General features: G+C 40.0%; 1 protein-coding gene across 1 annotated transcript; it reads left to right on the plus strand.

Moving 5' to 3' along the window:
* The first annotated feature begins 1,781 nt into the window (after positions 1-1,781).
* LOC101155832 (actin-related protein 3) lies at positions 1,782-13,039 on the plus strand. The gene is made up of 12 exons (XM_004066523.4): positions 1,782-1,972; positions 2,341-2,396; positions 4,041-4,165; positions 4,241-4,351; positions 8,146-8,241; positions 9,849-9,956; positions 10,036-10,179; positions 10,375-10,548; positions 10,635-10,727; positions 11,977-12,102; positions 12,176-12,259; positions 12,342-13,039. Exons 1-12 carry the CDS (start codon positions 1,929-1,931, stop codon positions 12,435-12,437), a joined length of 1,257 nt encoding a protein of 418 aa, XP_004066571.1. The 5' UTR covers positions 1,782-1,928; the 3' UTR covers positions 12,438-13,039.
* Positions 13,040-14,681: the final 1,642 nt, after the last annotated feature.

Here is a 14,681-nt window from a genome sequence, read left to right on the forward strand (position 1 = left end):
ACAGCAACTAGACACTGTTGTGCAGCAGAAGATTGGAAAATGTGCTTTAAACATATTCTAATAATAAAACCACTCTGACAATACATTACACCTACATCATTTTGTTCCATAATGCGAAGAGTTGACATTCTGAACAGTAGGATTGTTGTTTTTATGTAAGTTTCTGAGACCTTTAACTCCAGGTAAAATTCAGTAGAAATGTTCTTTGTGATTACTAGAACAGCTGCATGATGGAGTAATGGTTAAGGTCCTTCACCTTACAGTGAAAAAAATCTGGGTTGAATCCCGGCCGGGAACTTTCTTTGTGTAGTTTGCATGTTCTCCCTCTACAGGTGTGGATTTTCTCCTGCTTCCTCCCACAGTTCAATAACATGTTCCATAGGCTAACAGCTGTTTGCAAATTGCTCCTGTGTGCGAATGTCGCCCTTCGACCTGATGTACCCCAGCTTCAACTGTAGCTGGGTAGGAACCTGGAAACCTGTGACCCTAAAAGGGATTCAAGGGGTTGGGAAGATGAATAGATGGATGCAAAATCGCAGTATTTTTATTTCTAGTAAATATTTGAAGAAGTACTTTAACAGACGTAAAAAAATAACCTTCAAGATTATCTCTACAAGATGTGTAGGAGACCTCTATATGCTAGACATCTAAAAGAAAAACAAAATATAGTTGTCTGAGATGTCCATACATACATGCATACATACATCTACAATAGATGTATGTATATTAGTCATCCAATAGACATCTTGTGCCTGCTGGGATGTGCCATACAGTTCATACAGTGCAGCTTTTTTATGACATAAGCATGATTTATCGTCTAGTGGGTCTTATAATGCGGTAAATACAGTTCATGTTGCAGCAATGCAAAGAGGAGGTTTTGCTTCAGGCTGTAAGGTGTTAAATACTCTGCACTAAAGCAAAACAGAAGGCAGGGGACAGAAGATCAATGAAAGCCTGTAAAAATCTATTGTTTTGCAGATTCTTCCATCTCAGGAAATATACTTTTACAGATGAAGCGTGTAAAATAAAATAAAGCTGAAAGAGCAAGTTTGTGTGGGATTACAGAAAGAACTGCTAGCACTTGAATTTCTGAATCTGAGCTTGTGCTCTCTCTGGTGTTCAAGTTTGTCCATTGCAGAGAATAAAGGTGAAAACTGTATTTTTTCAGTCAACCAAATATTTGGTTAAACTAACCATCATCTAAAAAATTTTTTTAGCCAAATTCAAAACAATTGTGTCGTTTTCCAGAACCTAGTGTCTGCAGTGGCAGTAGTTCATTGGAAATTGGCTCCTGAAATGGACTTTTGATGTGGAGTAACTCCGTCCCCCCTTCCCTCCCCCAATGCTGAGGGACGTGGTGGCTTAGTGTCCACCATATTATTTAACCCCAAAAATTAGCTTTTTTTTATAAATGGCACCCGAAGCTAAACATTAGTTTATTTAAATAGGGCAGTATACTTGAAGTTTTTTATACTATCTATATATTGTAAACTTAGAACATTCCAAAGTAGTCTGAAGAAGTATTCCATTAGTTTACTTCTACACTACCCGAATATGGCAGTATACTTGCTATACTTATACTCAACTATAATTTATTAAAAAAAAAATCAAAAAGTACACATTTTTTGCCAGGGGCACTTTTTTCGCCTGCTCTTGGTTTACACCAATTTGATTTGAATAAAGAAATATTCTGAAAAACAAATTTTACATTTTTTCAGTGCAGTAACACATTCCGTCCGCTGGTGGGCGATGTTGCTTCCTCAAAGCTGCTGAGTCTGCAGAGAAGAATTTCCACCGAACCCGGAAGCGCTCTTGAAGCAGCAGGGTTTCATTCAGGCTGCAGCCTCGCATATTAGTTCCCAATAAGGCCCCGCCGGTGACAGGCGCTTCGTTCATCTTTTTGTAGATCAGATTAAAGGAGCGCAAACATGGCTAGTCGACTCCCGGCTTGTGTTGTTGATTGCGGAACTGGGTGAGTAACTAGAACGAGAAGCTAGCTTGCGTTAGCCTGTCCGTCAAACCCGCAGCTAACGCCCCGCAGAGCAGCTCTTGACAGCTACAAAGTATTTCTTCACTCCTTTTGTTCTATTCTAGTGAAAAATCGGGGGTATACCTATAAATTGTCCTTATTGTTGTTACATTTTAATTTAAGTGTACCTTTTGCTCCGTTCATCGGCTCCGAGCTAAGAAAGCTAAGCCTAAGGTACTTCCTGGAGATTCCAGCGGCCATGAACGCACCACCCAGTTTCTTGCTCTTAAATCAAGTGACTGGATAATTTGGGGAACGCGTTTTGAGTTGAAATGAATGACAGTTACGTAAAGCTGTATTTTATTTTTCAGGTACACAAAGCTTGGCTATGCAGGAAATACGGAACCTCAGTTCATTATACCTTCATGTGAGTAACACTGACGAAACACTTGATTGGTTGGGGGCTGTAGGCTAAATAGGTGTCATTCTAAGCTTAGACAAAAACGCTGCTTTCAAGATAGTTTTATTGTTGTAGGAAAATGTAATTTGAATAAAACAAAGTGCAGACATTTCTGCATTTTGAGTTACATCTACACAGTTTTCAGTTCCCATTTTGAGGTTCTTAAAAATAGAAATAGGAACTTACAGTTATGTCATGTCTAAGTTCAAACGTACATCACTTCCTTCTATTTTTTTAAACTGCTCATTGAAAAGGTTGCTAGACGTTAATTCTAGCAAATTAAATTATTAAAATTTAATTATTTTGGCATCATTTCGACATAACCTTTACTTTTTTGTCCTTGATTTAATGTTTTAAACTTCAGAGTCATAGTTTAAAATGGTGTTCTTAACATGTTTTGGCATTTTTGATGATGGAGGACATGTATTAAAGAAGGTTAAGCTCACGAGTATTTCTGTTTTCAAATCGTTGTGAATCATAAGCAGATTTCTAAAAAAGCCATTTGAAAGCATTTGTAGTTGTGCTGTAGAAACTATATTTAGCGAGCCATAAGCTCCTTGCTCCGCTCCATTCTGATGCATCAGGCGTAGAGGTCCATGCACGTCTTTGTTTTCCTCATCCATGTGAAATCTGGTTCAAAATTGGTCGGTTGGACAGCTCCGAAATGGCTCGCCATTTTTGAAATTTGAAGTTGCACCATGCGGATGGGAGCACCAACACCTTGGAGGCAAATCTTTAATAAACTCTGCAGAACTTAAGTCCAAGAGAAAGGGATTAGGGCTGAAAATGACACAATCATAATGAAAAGACCACAGGGAAAATGGCTCTAAAGATAATTGGAGTGGGCCTTCAACCAAAAAAAACAAACATTTTATTCATTCATTTTGAACATTTGAAGGTCAATCTTTTTTTCCCCTTAAAAATGCAGTCGATGTTATCTTTAGATATCCTGCTTCAGGTTTTGACACAGTTACACCTTTGTATTCAAAATATATTATGTACACTCTTAAAAGAGCAAAGTACTGACAATGATGTTGGAAAAAAAGTTGCATTAAACTTGAACTTATTTAAAAAAATTAAAATCAACAACAGTCAAAACATTTTCACTTATATGAATAACATGCCTTATTGTTGTCGAATAACGGCAATTGTTTGTTGGCAGGTTTCCTACAGCACCCTAAAAATTATAGCAAAAATAACACTGATAAGAAAAAACTAGCAGAAATATTTTACCTTTGTTTTATTAAAATAGCTTTTAATCTTTTACTTATATAATGCTTTTGTACCTAGTTTGAAGACCTTAAACATTTTAAAGTCACACCCCCTTTCACCCGTTCACACACACATTTACACACTCATGGCGGCTCCGCTGACTTATACCGGCACCAACCTGTAACCACCAGGAGCAATGTGGGGTTTAGTGTCTTGCCCAAGGACACTTTGGCACATGGGGAGACGAGGCGGTAACTGAGCATGCAATATTCTGATCAGAGGTCAGCCGCTCTACCTCTGCACCACGGCCACCCCATCAACAGAAACACCATCAAAATAAAAGTCTGTTGCCCTGGTGTGGTTTTATTTCAATCCCTATTTGATCGTCGTCTTCTTCAGGTATTGCAATCAAAGAGTCCGCCAAAGTTGGAGACCAAGCGCAGCGCAGAATGATGAAAGGAGTCGACGACCTGGACTTTTTTATCGGCGACGAAGCCATCGACAAGCCATCGTATGCGACAAAGGTAGGGAGTCTGCCACCGGCATCCATCTTTTGTGTTTTTAAGCAGAGAATCTGTGCTGAGAATGTATCTCTGCAGTGGCCCATCCGTCACGGGATCGTGGAGGACTGGGACCTGATGGAGAGATTCATGGAGCAGGTCATCTTCAAGTATCTGCGGGCAGAACCTGAAGACCACTACTTCCTGCTGGTAAGAGCAGAGTTTTCATGAAAGGAGTTTGGGAAATCCAAGAACAGAAGGAAAGTGCTGGATTTCATCAGTCTTTGGTTGAAAAAATGTAACAATGAGCTATATAAAAAAAAGACTTTTTCAAAATCTTGATGTGATTCCATCTAATAAATTCACAAAATTTGAGGTAATTACTGTTTGTCATTTAAACGTTAACAACTTTGTGAGTTAAATTTGTTTAGCAGCATTCAAAAAACTCTGGTCTGCATAAAGAAAGAAACAGACAGGTCAAAAATGAAGAGGCACAAATGACAAATAAAAAGACAGAGACGCATTCTTTCTAATTTTGTTTCTGTACATTACTACACTGAATTTTCAATAAAACATCTCAGATGCCATTAAAGTGCAGACTTTCAGCTTTTATTCCATGGGTTGAACAAAAAGATTGCATAGAAATGTGAAAAACTAAAGCATTTTTTTAACACTAGAAAGTCCGTAGAGCAGCCATTTGGCTTTTCTACCTGGAATGGCCAGGGGACAGCCAAGTGGCTGGATTAGTTATCATTTGCATACCCAAAGAGCAGCCCTCTACATGGTTTGCACATGAACAGCACAGCCGTTAGGCTGTTCTTTTTGCATGCAAAAAGAACAGCCTAACGGCTGCACAAGTTTCTCATCATTTCCCCTCACTTTTGTCACTTCTAGTAAGAGGTCATGCACAAAAGAAATTTCTTTACAGACATAATACTGACATGTACAATCAAACAAATCTGTGCATCATGTGGTCAAAGTGATATCTTCAACCCACTACATTGTCTGCACATACTTGGCACTGCCACACAATCTTCTCTCTGCATTTGCCACAGGTATACTTATAGCAATCAACAAAGCACACTCTGGCATGATTGTTCTTGTACTGACCATTCGCCTGGCTCATTGCCCTTTTCCCTTTGCCAGGTGTGGGAGCTTGTCACCAAACTCGGTTGTCCTTTTTCGCCTTCTCAGCACCCGCATGTGCCTGTGCAAACTTTTTTACTGATTCTAGAAGCTCCCGGCGAATCTTGCCTGGGTTGAAAGATTTGATGCAGTTGGCAACGAAAGACCCCCAAACATTGGAGATTGCAGGAAACCCGTCAGTCCCAACTCGTTCCACGCGTGTGCCCTTGTCATCAAAGTGTAAATGCCGCATGATGTCTTTGAAGTGGTTTCTGACCATAATTTTGGAGATCAGAGGATTTCCCATTTTTGCATCTTGCATGGGTGGTAGTTTTATTCCCCCCTCACAAGGAGGTTGGCAATGCATCCCATTAGTTCAGGGAGGGCCATGAACCAGCTATCGTCTTGTCTGACGTCCACGCTGAACAGTACAGTCCTGAATAGTCCAAAGCATGTCCAGGGGCCTCATTTATAAACGTTGCGTACGCACAAAAGAAGGCGTACGCCACTCTCTACGCAATAGTTGAGATTTATAAAAAGCAAACTTGACAGGAAAATGTGCAGTCCTTCACGCAAGCTCTGACCCAGGCGTACGCACAAAAACGGGTGAAATGAGAAACGGCGACGCCGTCGGCAGATGGAAGAAACACGTGAAAGTGAAAATGACAATACTGCCTCTCATAAATAACATGAAGACTTTACAAAACAAGTCTTACAATTAAGAGCCTACACGAACACCCGTTTGATCGATCAGCAGTGAAACATACAAAAAAAAATCAAACGAAAATTACAACAGAAATTCAAATGAACACTTATTTGCAAAAAGAAAAGTGAAATATGTTCTGCAATATTGGCATGTTGTGCAATTCATCCTCATAAATAATAGTTAACAGAACGAAATAATGTAAAAAACTGATATTCTCGTTAATGTGTCCATCTGGCGGAGCAGATATAGGTGCGGACGGACGGACGGACAGATGTACTAATTTTCCACTGGGGAAAGTTGTTTTCATATTAAAACATTTCTTCATAAGCTATGGAATTATGGTATTTATGCATATGCCTTTAGTTTGTTTTATTTTTGACAAAACCGTGTATGGCGTATGTCTCAACCATTCAGAAAGCAACAAGAAATTACATTTGCGCTGATCAATTTCCCATTTCCACGTCGATTATTACCGACATCTGTAGCTTGTCAGATGTAATTAAATGGATGGAAATAAAATGCCCCATCACAATGCGTAATGACGCACAATGGCTGATCTAGCGCACTCAGAAGATGTGGCAAATGGAAGATTTCGGAGTGAACGCATCTTTAGACAGCAAGAAGACTTGCTGGCAAACGAGGACGAGTGGCTTATGAGCCGGTTCCAACTTCCTCGAGCCGTCCTGTTGGACCTCTGCGGGCTTTTTGGGCCCGGCGTCACAGAAGAGCACTCGGAGGAACCACGCGTGTCACCCGGTGCATCTGCCGCTCCGGTTACACCCCCCCCCCCGGTGGCAGAGACACTCTGGCGATGGAGCGCTAGACGTTTTTTTGCCTCGACTTTGATTGATGTCTGACCATTTCTTCTTTATTTCGGCCACGGTCCGAGGTTGTGAGGCTACAGCATATACAGCGTCTGCCACCGTTTGCCACTCAAGTGCCTTTTAGGCATTAGTAATGCCCACACTGTGCCCTCCAAACAACATTTTTCTCCTCTTTTCCACATCGCCGACGATAACTTCTACTTCACATTGAGTGAAGTTACGTTTTTTTGATTTCCTCTCTGTGTTTGCCATGATTTTGCAAGCCATGAATATTAATTTGTGGGCGTTTCGCGGACTATTTATGGGCAACTATGGGCGTGTCATGAAGCCGCAAAAGCTGCGCTGCATTTAGAATTGGTTGTGATTTATTAAGGGAAAGATGCATAGGATGTGCGTGCGCACGGTTTTATAAATCCGAATATTTCTGTGCATACGCACGTCCTGTTTCATCCGTACGCCACTTCTGACGCAAATCCTACGCAAAGTTTTATAAATGAGGCCCCAGAGTGAGGAAACACAGGAAACTCCGTAAGCGAGTCAACACTGTACTTCTGACCAAAGCAGTTGGCTCTTCCTCAGCAGTGTAATCTTCAATTGGGCTGTGATGGAGAGGCGTCCCAACCTGTTCTTCATGCCACATTGTGCCATCTTTTGCCTTCTCTGTTGGCGCAGTGTGTGTCTCCAGTCGTCCTCTCTTTTCTGATGGCAGTGAAATTTCCTCATCTGTGATCAAATTTCTGAGATCTGAGCAATGAAAACCTTCAGTAATATTGGGATATATGTTGTTTCACCTAGTTATTTGAAATGTTATTGTTTTTAGCTGAATTCTAGTTGAAACTATAAATTCCAAATCATGTCAAATATGCCTCCTTTGCCTCTCCAGTCCAAGAAACATCTGGTTAAATCAAATGACTCTAAATTTCTCCTAGGTGTGAATGTGAGTGTACCTGTTTTTTTATCTATGTGGCCCTGCAATGGACTGGTGACCCATTCAGGGTGTACCCTTCCCCAATTGTCTGTGACTAGCTGGGATGTGCTCCAGCAGACCCCTGTGATCCTGACTAGGATAAGCAGGCACAGAAAATGAATGGATAGACAACTGCTATAGATGTGTATGAAATCGTATCAGAAGAAATATCAGTCTGAGTCCAGCTGAAGGACTATCTCTTCTCCCTCCGAGTCAAATGGGTTGACTTGCTCCAGGATCATTCTCAATGTCTGCTCAGTGTTATAAAATTTAGGCATCTTTGTTTTTCAGTTGACAAACTGGTTGTATATAAATAAAAAAACAAAAGACGTTACTTTTGTTTGTATATTTATTTATTGACATAAAATTGTTTTATCTTTAGACGGAGCCTCCTCTCAACACGCCTGAGAACCGCGAGTACACTGCAGAGATTATGTTTGAGTCCTTCAACGTGCCAGGCCTCTACATCGCTGTTCAGGTACGTTTGTTTAAATTGATGCCTGCATTGAGCCTAAAGCTTTGGATTCATAGAAGCTCGTGTGAAACTGGTGCCTTTAAGAGGAGATCTACCGTATTTTCCGGACTATAAGTCGCCCTTTTTTTCATAGTTTGGCAAGGGGTGCGACTTATACTCCGCAGCGACTTATATTAGAAATAAATTGAAATAAATACATTGTTAACCCTCCTGTTATGTTCATTTGTGAGGAACAGAGATGATGTTCCTGGGTCAATTTGATGTATGAGGTATGTTAAGTCTTAAGAGTATGTTAAGTGACTCAGAGAATCAGCAAACTTTTACAGTTAGATCTTGAAGGCTAACAACCTAATATTCTATTTTCCAATGATTTGATTCAAAAATGCAAAAAAAATTGACAACTGTTTCTACAAATACAGGATGAAAACAGAGTATTAGTTGGCCAATGATGCTTCATGAAATGAATAAATAAATAAGTTTGAGAAAGAATTACTTTGAAATTATGAGATAAACATTCTGCTATGATTGTGTCATATGAGGTTGTGCAAGTTATTAGTTCTTGGTCTCAGATTTTGTCAAATAAATTTCCCGTCAAAATGTGACTTGTAGTCCAGTGCGACTTATCTGTGCTTTTTTCTACTTTATAATGCATTTTTGGACTGTTGCAACTTATACTCCGCAGCGACTCCGCTGCGGAGTCCGGAAAATACGGTAATTGGAAAATTTCAATGTTTCGTGTCTCCTTTAGAGGTTTCACTCTGAACTTTTTGAATTACAGTAAACCCTTGTTTTTCACGGGGGTTACGTTCCAAAAAGAACCCGTGATAGTCAAAAACCGTGAAGTAGAAACCTCTATTTTTTTTTTACAATTATGATACAATTAAATACTCTATTATACATTGAAAAGAAAGAACAAACCATTTTATATGCTCCAGCATTTGTTTCACAAATCAAAGTACTTTAGAAACGTTTTTTAACAAATAACTTCTGTTCTGTACTGTCAAATAATTTTAATCATCAATGTGAACAGAAGGCATCAAATCGCGGAGATTAGCCCCGCCCACCGCGACCCGCGTAATTGGATTAAACGGGAGAAAATATAAAATGATCATTATGAAAAAATACAAAGTACAGTCGCACAAATAGTGACTCGGGTCTATTTAACTGCTCTAAATTCAGACTGAGCCGCTGCATCCTGACTCCGCTCTGCAGATTTTTATTCTTTTAAAGCCCGCGGTGCAGCTGCAGGTGTGTTTGTTAGGGAGAAGAACATAGTGATCGGCAGTTGGTGTCGCTCTTTTTTTCTTCTTCGTAAAAACATCCTTATAAACCGACATGCCAACATCAACAGAATTTGCAAGTACATAATGTAAATTTGGCAAGCTGTTTTACGTACGTGTACATATTAAACTGCAACGTTATTGACGCACAGGTAGAGAAGAAGCGGAGTGACTTTTTAGCCAATCAGAATGCAGAACACAATGCACGCTGCAAATCCGTGAAGTAGCGAAACCGTGAAAAGTAAACCGTGTTATAGCGAGGGATCGCTGTAGTCCGTTTCTTGAAGTGTTCATAGTACAAGAAAAAAACTGGATGTGTTTTTGCTTCAGGCTGTTTTGGCACTGGCCGCCTCCTGGACCTCCAGACAGATCGGAGAGCGAACGCTGACGGGAACTGTTATTGACAGCGGCGACGGTGTCACACACGTCATCCCAGTGGTTGGTGTCACGGTCACACTCTTAACACTTGATCTTTTCTGAGTCTTAAGCCTTAAACTTCTCCACTTCTGCTCTCCAGGCTGAAGGTTACGTCATCGGCAGTTGCATTAAACACATCCCCATCGCCGGGCGAGACATCACCTACTTCACTCAGCAGCTGCTACGAGAGAGGGAGGTGGGAATTCCTCCGGAGCAGTCGCTGGAGACGGCCAAAGCTGTCAAGGTGAACATGTCTCTTTCTTAGGAATAGTTCGCAACATTTGAATAAATGGAAAAACCCTCCTGGGCAAAGAAAAAGCAAAAGAAGGAAGTTGTCAGATTCTTCTAACTTTCTTTTACTGCACTGCCCACTAGTGGCCAAATAGGAGAATTAAAAAAAAAGGCTTTATTGATGTTTTTCTTTTTCTCCCATTTTAAGGAGCGCTTCAGCTACGTCTGTCCGGATCTAGTGAAGGAGTTCAACAAGTACGACACAGACGGCTCTAAGTGGATCAAGCAGTACACCGGGATCAACGCTATCTCTAAGAAGGAGTTCACCATTGATGTTGGATACGAACGCTTCCTCGGTCCAGAGATCTTCTTCCACCCCGAGGTACAAAAATGGTCAAGGACCTTCCCAACAGACCTGGCAGAAACCAATTCACTTTTCAAATGTTTTTGTTTTTTTATTTCGTATAGTTTGCCAACCCAGACTTCACCCAGCCGATCTCGGAGGTGGTGGACGAAGTCATCCAGAACTGTCCCATCGACGTGAGACGCCCACTCTATAAGGTATGCAATCTAAAACGAATGAAAGCTTGGGATGTCTCGGCCCAATTATGTCTTTGGAAATCAGGGCTGATCACTTACTTTCAGACTCAATCAAAATTGGGAATAGATATTTCTTTTATTCTCATTATTATGATCACTGCCATTTATTTCAAACTTATTGTTACAGATTAATACTCTACTAGATGTCTGCATATTGGGAACAAATCGCCACACTTTCAGTAGTTCTGGATACTAAAATTACAGTCATCAAACTTTCTCCCAGGCCTATCACCAATTTTTACTAGCTGAAAGTTTTTTAGTTGATTATTCAAGCTGCTTGACACAAGTGCACTCTTTACGTTTTTTAAATGATAAAAGAAGTTGATTAAAATAAAAATAGGGGAAAAACTTGTTCCTGTTCATTTTGTATTTGTTCATTTGTGCATCAGATCGGAACTCTGTTTTCACAGATTCTTGAAGTCAAATGACTTGGATCTGGGCCAAAAATAAAATGTTATTGGGGCATCCCTTATGAAAACCTCAGATATGTTGTTGATTTTGATCATTAATGGAAAAAAATAGGAGGGAATAAGAAATATCCATCCTTAGAAAGCATATTTTCATACATAATTTACCGTATTTCCTGAATAAAACTGGTGGATTTTTGCATGGTTTGGAAGGGGTGTGACTGAAGCCATGTTCACACGCCTGTTTGAGCAGCCACTTCCAAGATTCTGCGTTTAAAACTCATAGTTATGCACGTATTAAAGACAGTCATTGGGCTCTACATACAAAATGTGCAGCCATTGAACATCCGTTACAAGTTAAACCAGGTTGAACTTTGACCAATTGGATTTGGTAGTGATGCATGGAGGACCTCCCTTTTAATTCATTAAAATGCCAACTCTTTGGGAATTGATCACAAATGAGAAATTAATAATTGCGGGTTGTACCCGGCTCGAATTCCATGACACAATCTTATTTCAGAACAGAGCTGTTTAGGAAAAAGCCTGGGGCAAGCTTTGTGTGCTCCAGATGACATCCCCCTAAACCTACTACAAATCTTTTTTAATAAATAGCAACAACCACTAGAGGCCACTGTAGGTATGCGTATCAATATTTGCTACTGACGGCAAGAAGCAACGCTGAATTGTTAAGAAGTGAAAAAGATTCAACAAATTTAAAGTGATATAAAGAGTTTAGTTAAATATTTCGGATATTCTTTATGCTATAGTTGGCGGAATAACTTGGCATTTCTCTGTTTCTGCAGAATGTCGTTCTGTCCGGAGGCTCCACCATGTTTAGGGACTTCGGCAGACGACTGCAGAGAGACCTCAAGAGGACCGTGGACGCCCGGCTTAAGATCAGCGAAGAGCTAAGTGGTGGCAAATTGAAGGTAAAATCCGCCATACAAGTGAAGTTGATCTTTAGGGTTAAAGTTTGGTTCAACTGTTGCTTCTCGTCTGCAGCCGAAGCCCATCGACGTGCAGGTCATTACTCACCACATGCAGAGATACGCCGTGTGGTTTGGAGGATCGATGCTGGCATCTACCGTGAGTGTTCCTCTTCTCTCTCAGCCTAAAAATGTAGGAGTCCTATTCCCAATCTGAGCAAAACATAATCTCCTGTGTGCAGCCGGAGTTCTACCAGGTGTGTCACACCAAAAAAGACTACGAGGAGATCGGGCCGAGCATCTGTCGCCACAACCCCGTGTTTGGAGTCATGTCTTAGGAGAAGCGTGTTTAGCATAGGTTTGAGTGGAGAAATAAAAGAAAATTTTAAAAAACAGACAAATAAGGATAAGGAGCAGCAGAACTAAACATCCCACCAAAGTCCACGGGGCTTTGCACTGATGAGTGGAGCGACAGCGGACCAAACAAACTGCAAAAGCAGTTTTTTTGCGTGAGTTAAAGGAACAAGAAATCTGCTTAAAGAAAAAAAAGAAAATGTTTACCACAAGAAAATATCTCAAAACTGTGCGTGCCTCGTATGTGTGTTCGTACGTCGTTAAAGGTTTGCAATGAATCATGTATGTATGCTCTTTTGTTGGGGTTGAGAGGTTTTTTGTATGTATTTTGAGAAAAAAAAGGAAAAAATCAACAAAGATTTGACAGGAAATGTGGGACCTCTTCGACAAACTTGGCCTCCAGAAAATTGTAGACTTTTCAAACGCTTTGCATTCCTTTGGTTTTGTATTTGAACCAATCACCTCTGAAAAGTGTGTATGATAATTATCATGACTGTTTTCGGACCGTCACTGTTGCTTCAGTTGTACTGTACCAAATACAATCTCAGAAAACGGCATTCTAATAAATGCCAAAGATGGATTTCCACATTTGTCTCTGTGTGTTCCTTGTGCTATCCTATGGGGTCCAGATGACCCCCCCCTTACATTGACGCGTTATCCCTACCATGACAAAGGTGGATAAAGGATTTCATCAAAACCTTGGACATCAATGAAGATCACATATTGAAGAAAAAAGGTTTAGCACACTGTCTTGTGGGGTCTAGATGATGAATGTAGGAAATTCAGGAAAGTAGGCAATCAAAGCTAGTTTCTGCATCCTACTGAAAATAATTACATGCACACCCAATGTGTGTTTCATTTCCATCTGCGTGCCTCGTACTGGTTTGACCATTTTTTTCACCTGCTGGCAGCCTGTATCCAATGCAGTTATGACTCAGGCCGGAAGCAATGTTCACACCGGTCTTAGAAATGCATATTCAAGTGACAAATTTCAATAAAAAGTCTATGCAAACACGGATGCCTGTATCGGACTTCCACGTTTCAAACTCTTGTATTTACGCTTTGCTACGCGAATATCCAAGCGTGACCGTTGAACGGCCACTGAAAGTTAAACAGTTGAATTTTGACCAATCAGAGACTCAGAGTTGGTAGTGAGTTATTGGTAGAATTCTTTTGGTTTAGTTTATTGGTCTTGATGGCAACATTAATGTTTGCACTTTGTGCCCGTTCACAGTATAACACCAAGTCTTTCATTTATCTAAATAGAGCTTTAAAAAGGACAACTTTGGAGCAAGATTTGCAGCACTTTGACATTTCACACCAAGCCTCTTCCAACTGTTTGTAAATGCGTTAGTACCAGGTGACAATAATCTAGTGTAAACACCATATGCTAAAAAATGCATTCAAGAATCTGCAACACATGCCCGATGTGAACATGGCGAAACAGTTGAACACCGGAATTCTGCATTACTGAAATTTTAAAAGGACTTTTCAGAGTAACTGGCTGATGTTTTTATATATTTTTTGTAAGTAGGTCCAGGAAATGTATTGGAGATGTACGAATCTTCCATGAGGGTCCCTTCGGTCTCTTTGTGATCTCAGAGTAGTCCATACAGAATTATTGGATTGATAAGATAATTCTGTTTCGTTTTGTTGCAACATAAAAACACAAAATGTAATGTACTGTAATTTTACAACCATTTCAATATGTTTCTGTTACACAAACATTGTCATGGTTTAAACATTACATTTTACATTTATGTCACAGTAAATTTGAAAATACAAAATATAACTAAACTGTTTTTACAGGTTTTACCCTTCGAATATTAATGGAATATATTTTGAAAAGCTTAGATAAACATAAATTAATCAGTATGTTGAGTCAATGATGCTAGGTTTACATAAACACACATGCACTGGCTCAAATGCAAGCATGCACACACACACATGTATATATGTTGGTGTGTATAAAAAATGTAACAGATTGATGTATCAAAAAAATCATTTGGGGTCAAATTCTGATCTGCTTAAAGTGAACGACAAACCAGATTGTACATTTGAAACAAACAAACAAATCAATAAATATAAAACAACTTTAGGGTGGTGCAGTTTGAGTTCATTTATGTTTGTTTTTAAAAATCACCCCGTACCCCCCACCAGGGAAGGGGTAGGGGACAGATGGTCCTAGGTCCCACCTTCCGTGCGTGTATGTGTGTTTGAGAGGGTCT

The sequence above is a fragment of the Oryzias latipes genome, chromosome 2 (genome assembly GCF_002234675.1).
Source record: "Oryzias latipes chromosome 2, ASM223467v1".
Lineage (NCBI taxonomy): Eukaryota > Metazoa > Chordata > Actinopteri > Beloniformes > Adrianichthyidae > Oryzias > Oryzias latipes.

Coding starts and splice junctions, on each gene's coding strand:
- LOC101155832 (XM_004066523.4), top strand. CDS start 1,929: ATGGCTAGTCGACTCCCGGCTTGTGTTGTTGATTGCGGAACTGG. Junction 10,180..10,374: donor AGACGGCCAAAGCTGTCAAG/GTGAACATGTCT, acceptor TCCCATTTTAAG/GAGCGCTTCAGCTACGTCTG. Junction 12,260..12,341: donor GATCGATGCTGGCATCTACC/GTGAGTGTTCCT, acceptor TCCTGTGTGCAG/CCGGAGTTCTACCAGGTGTG.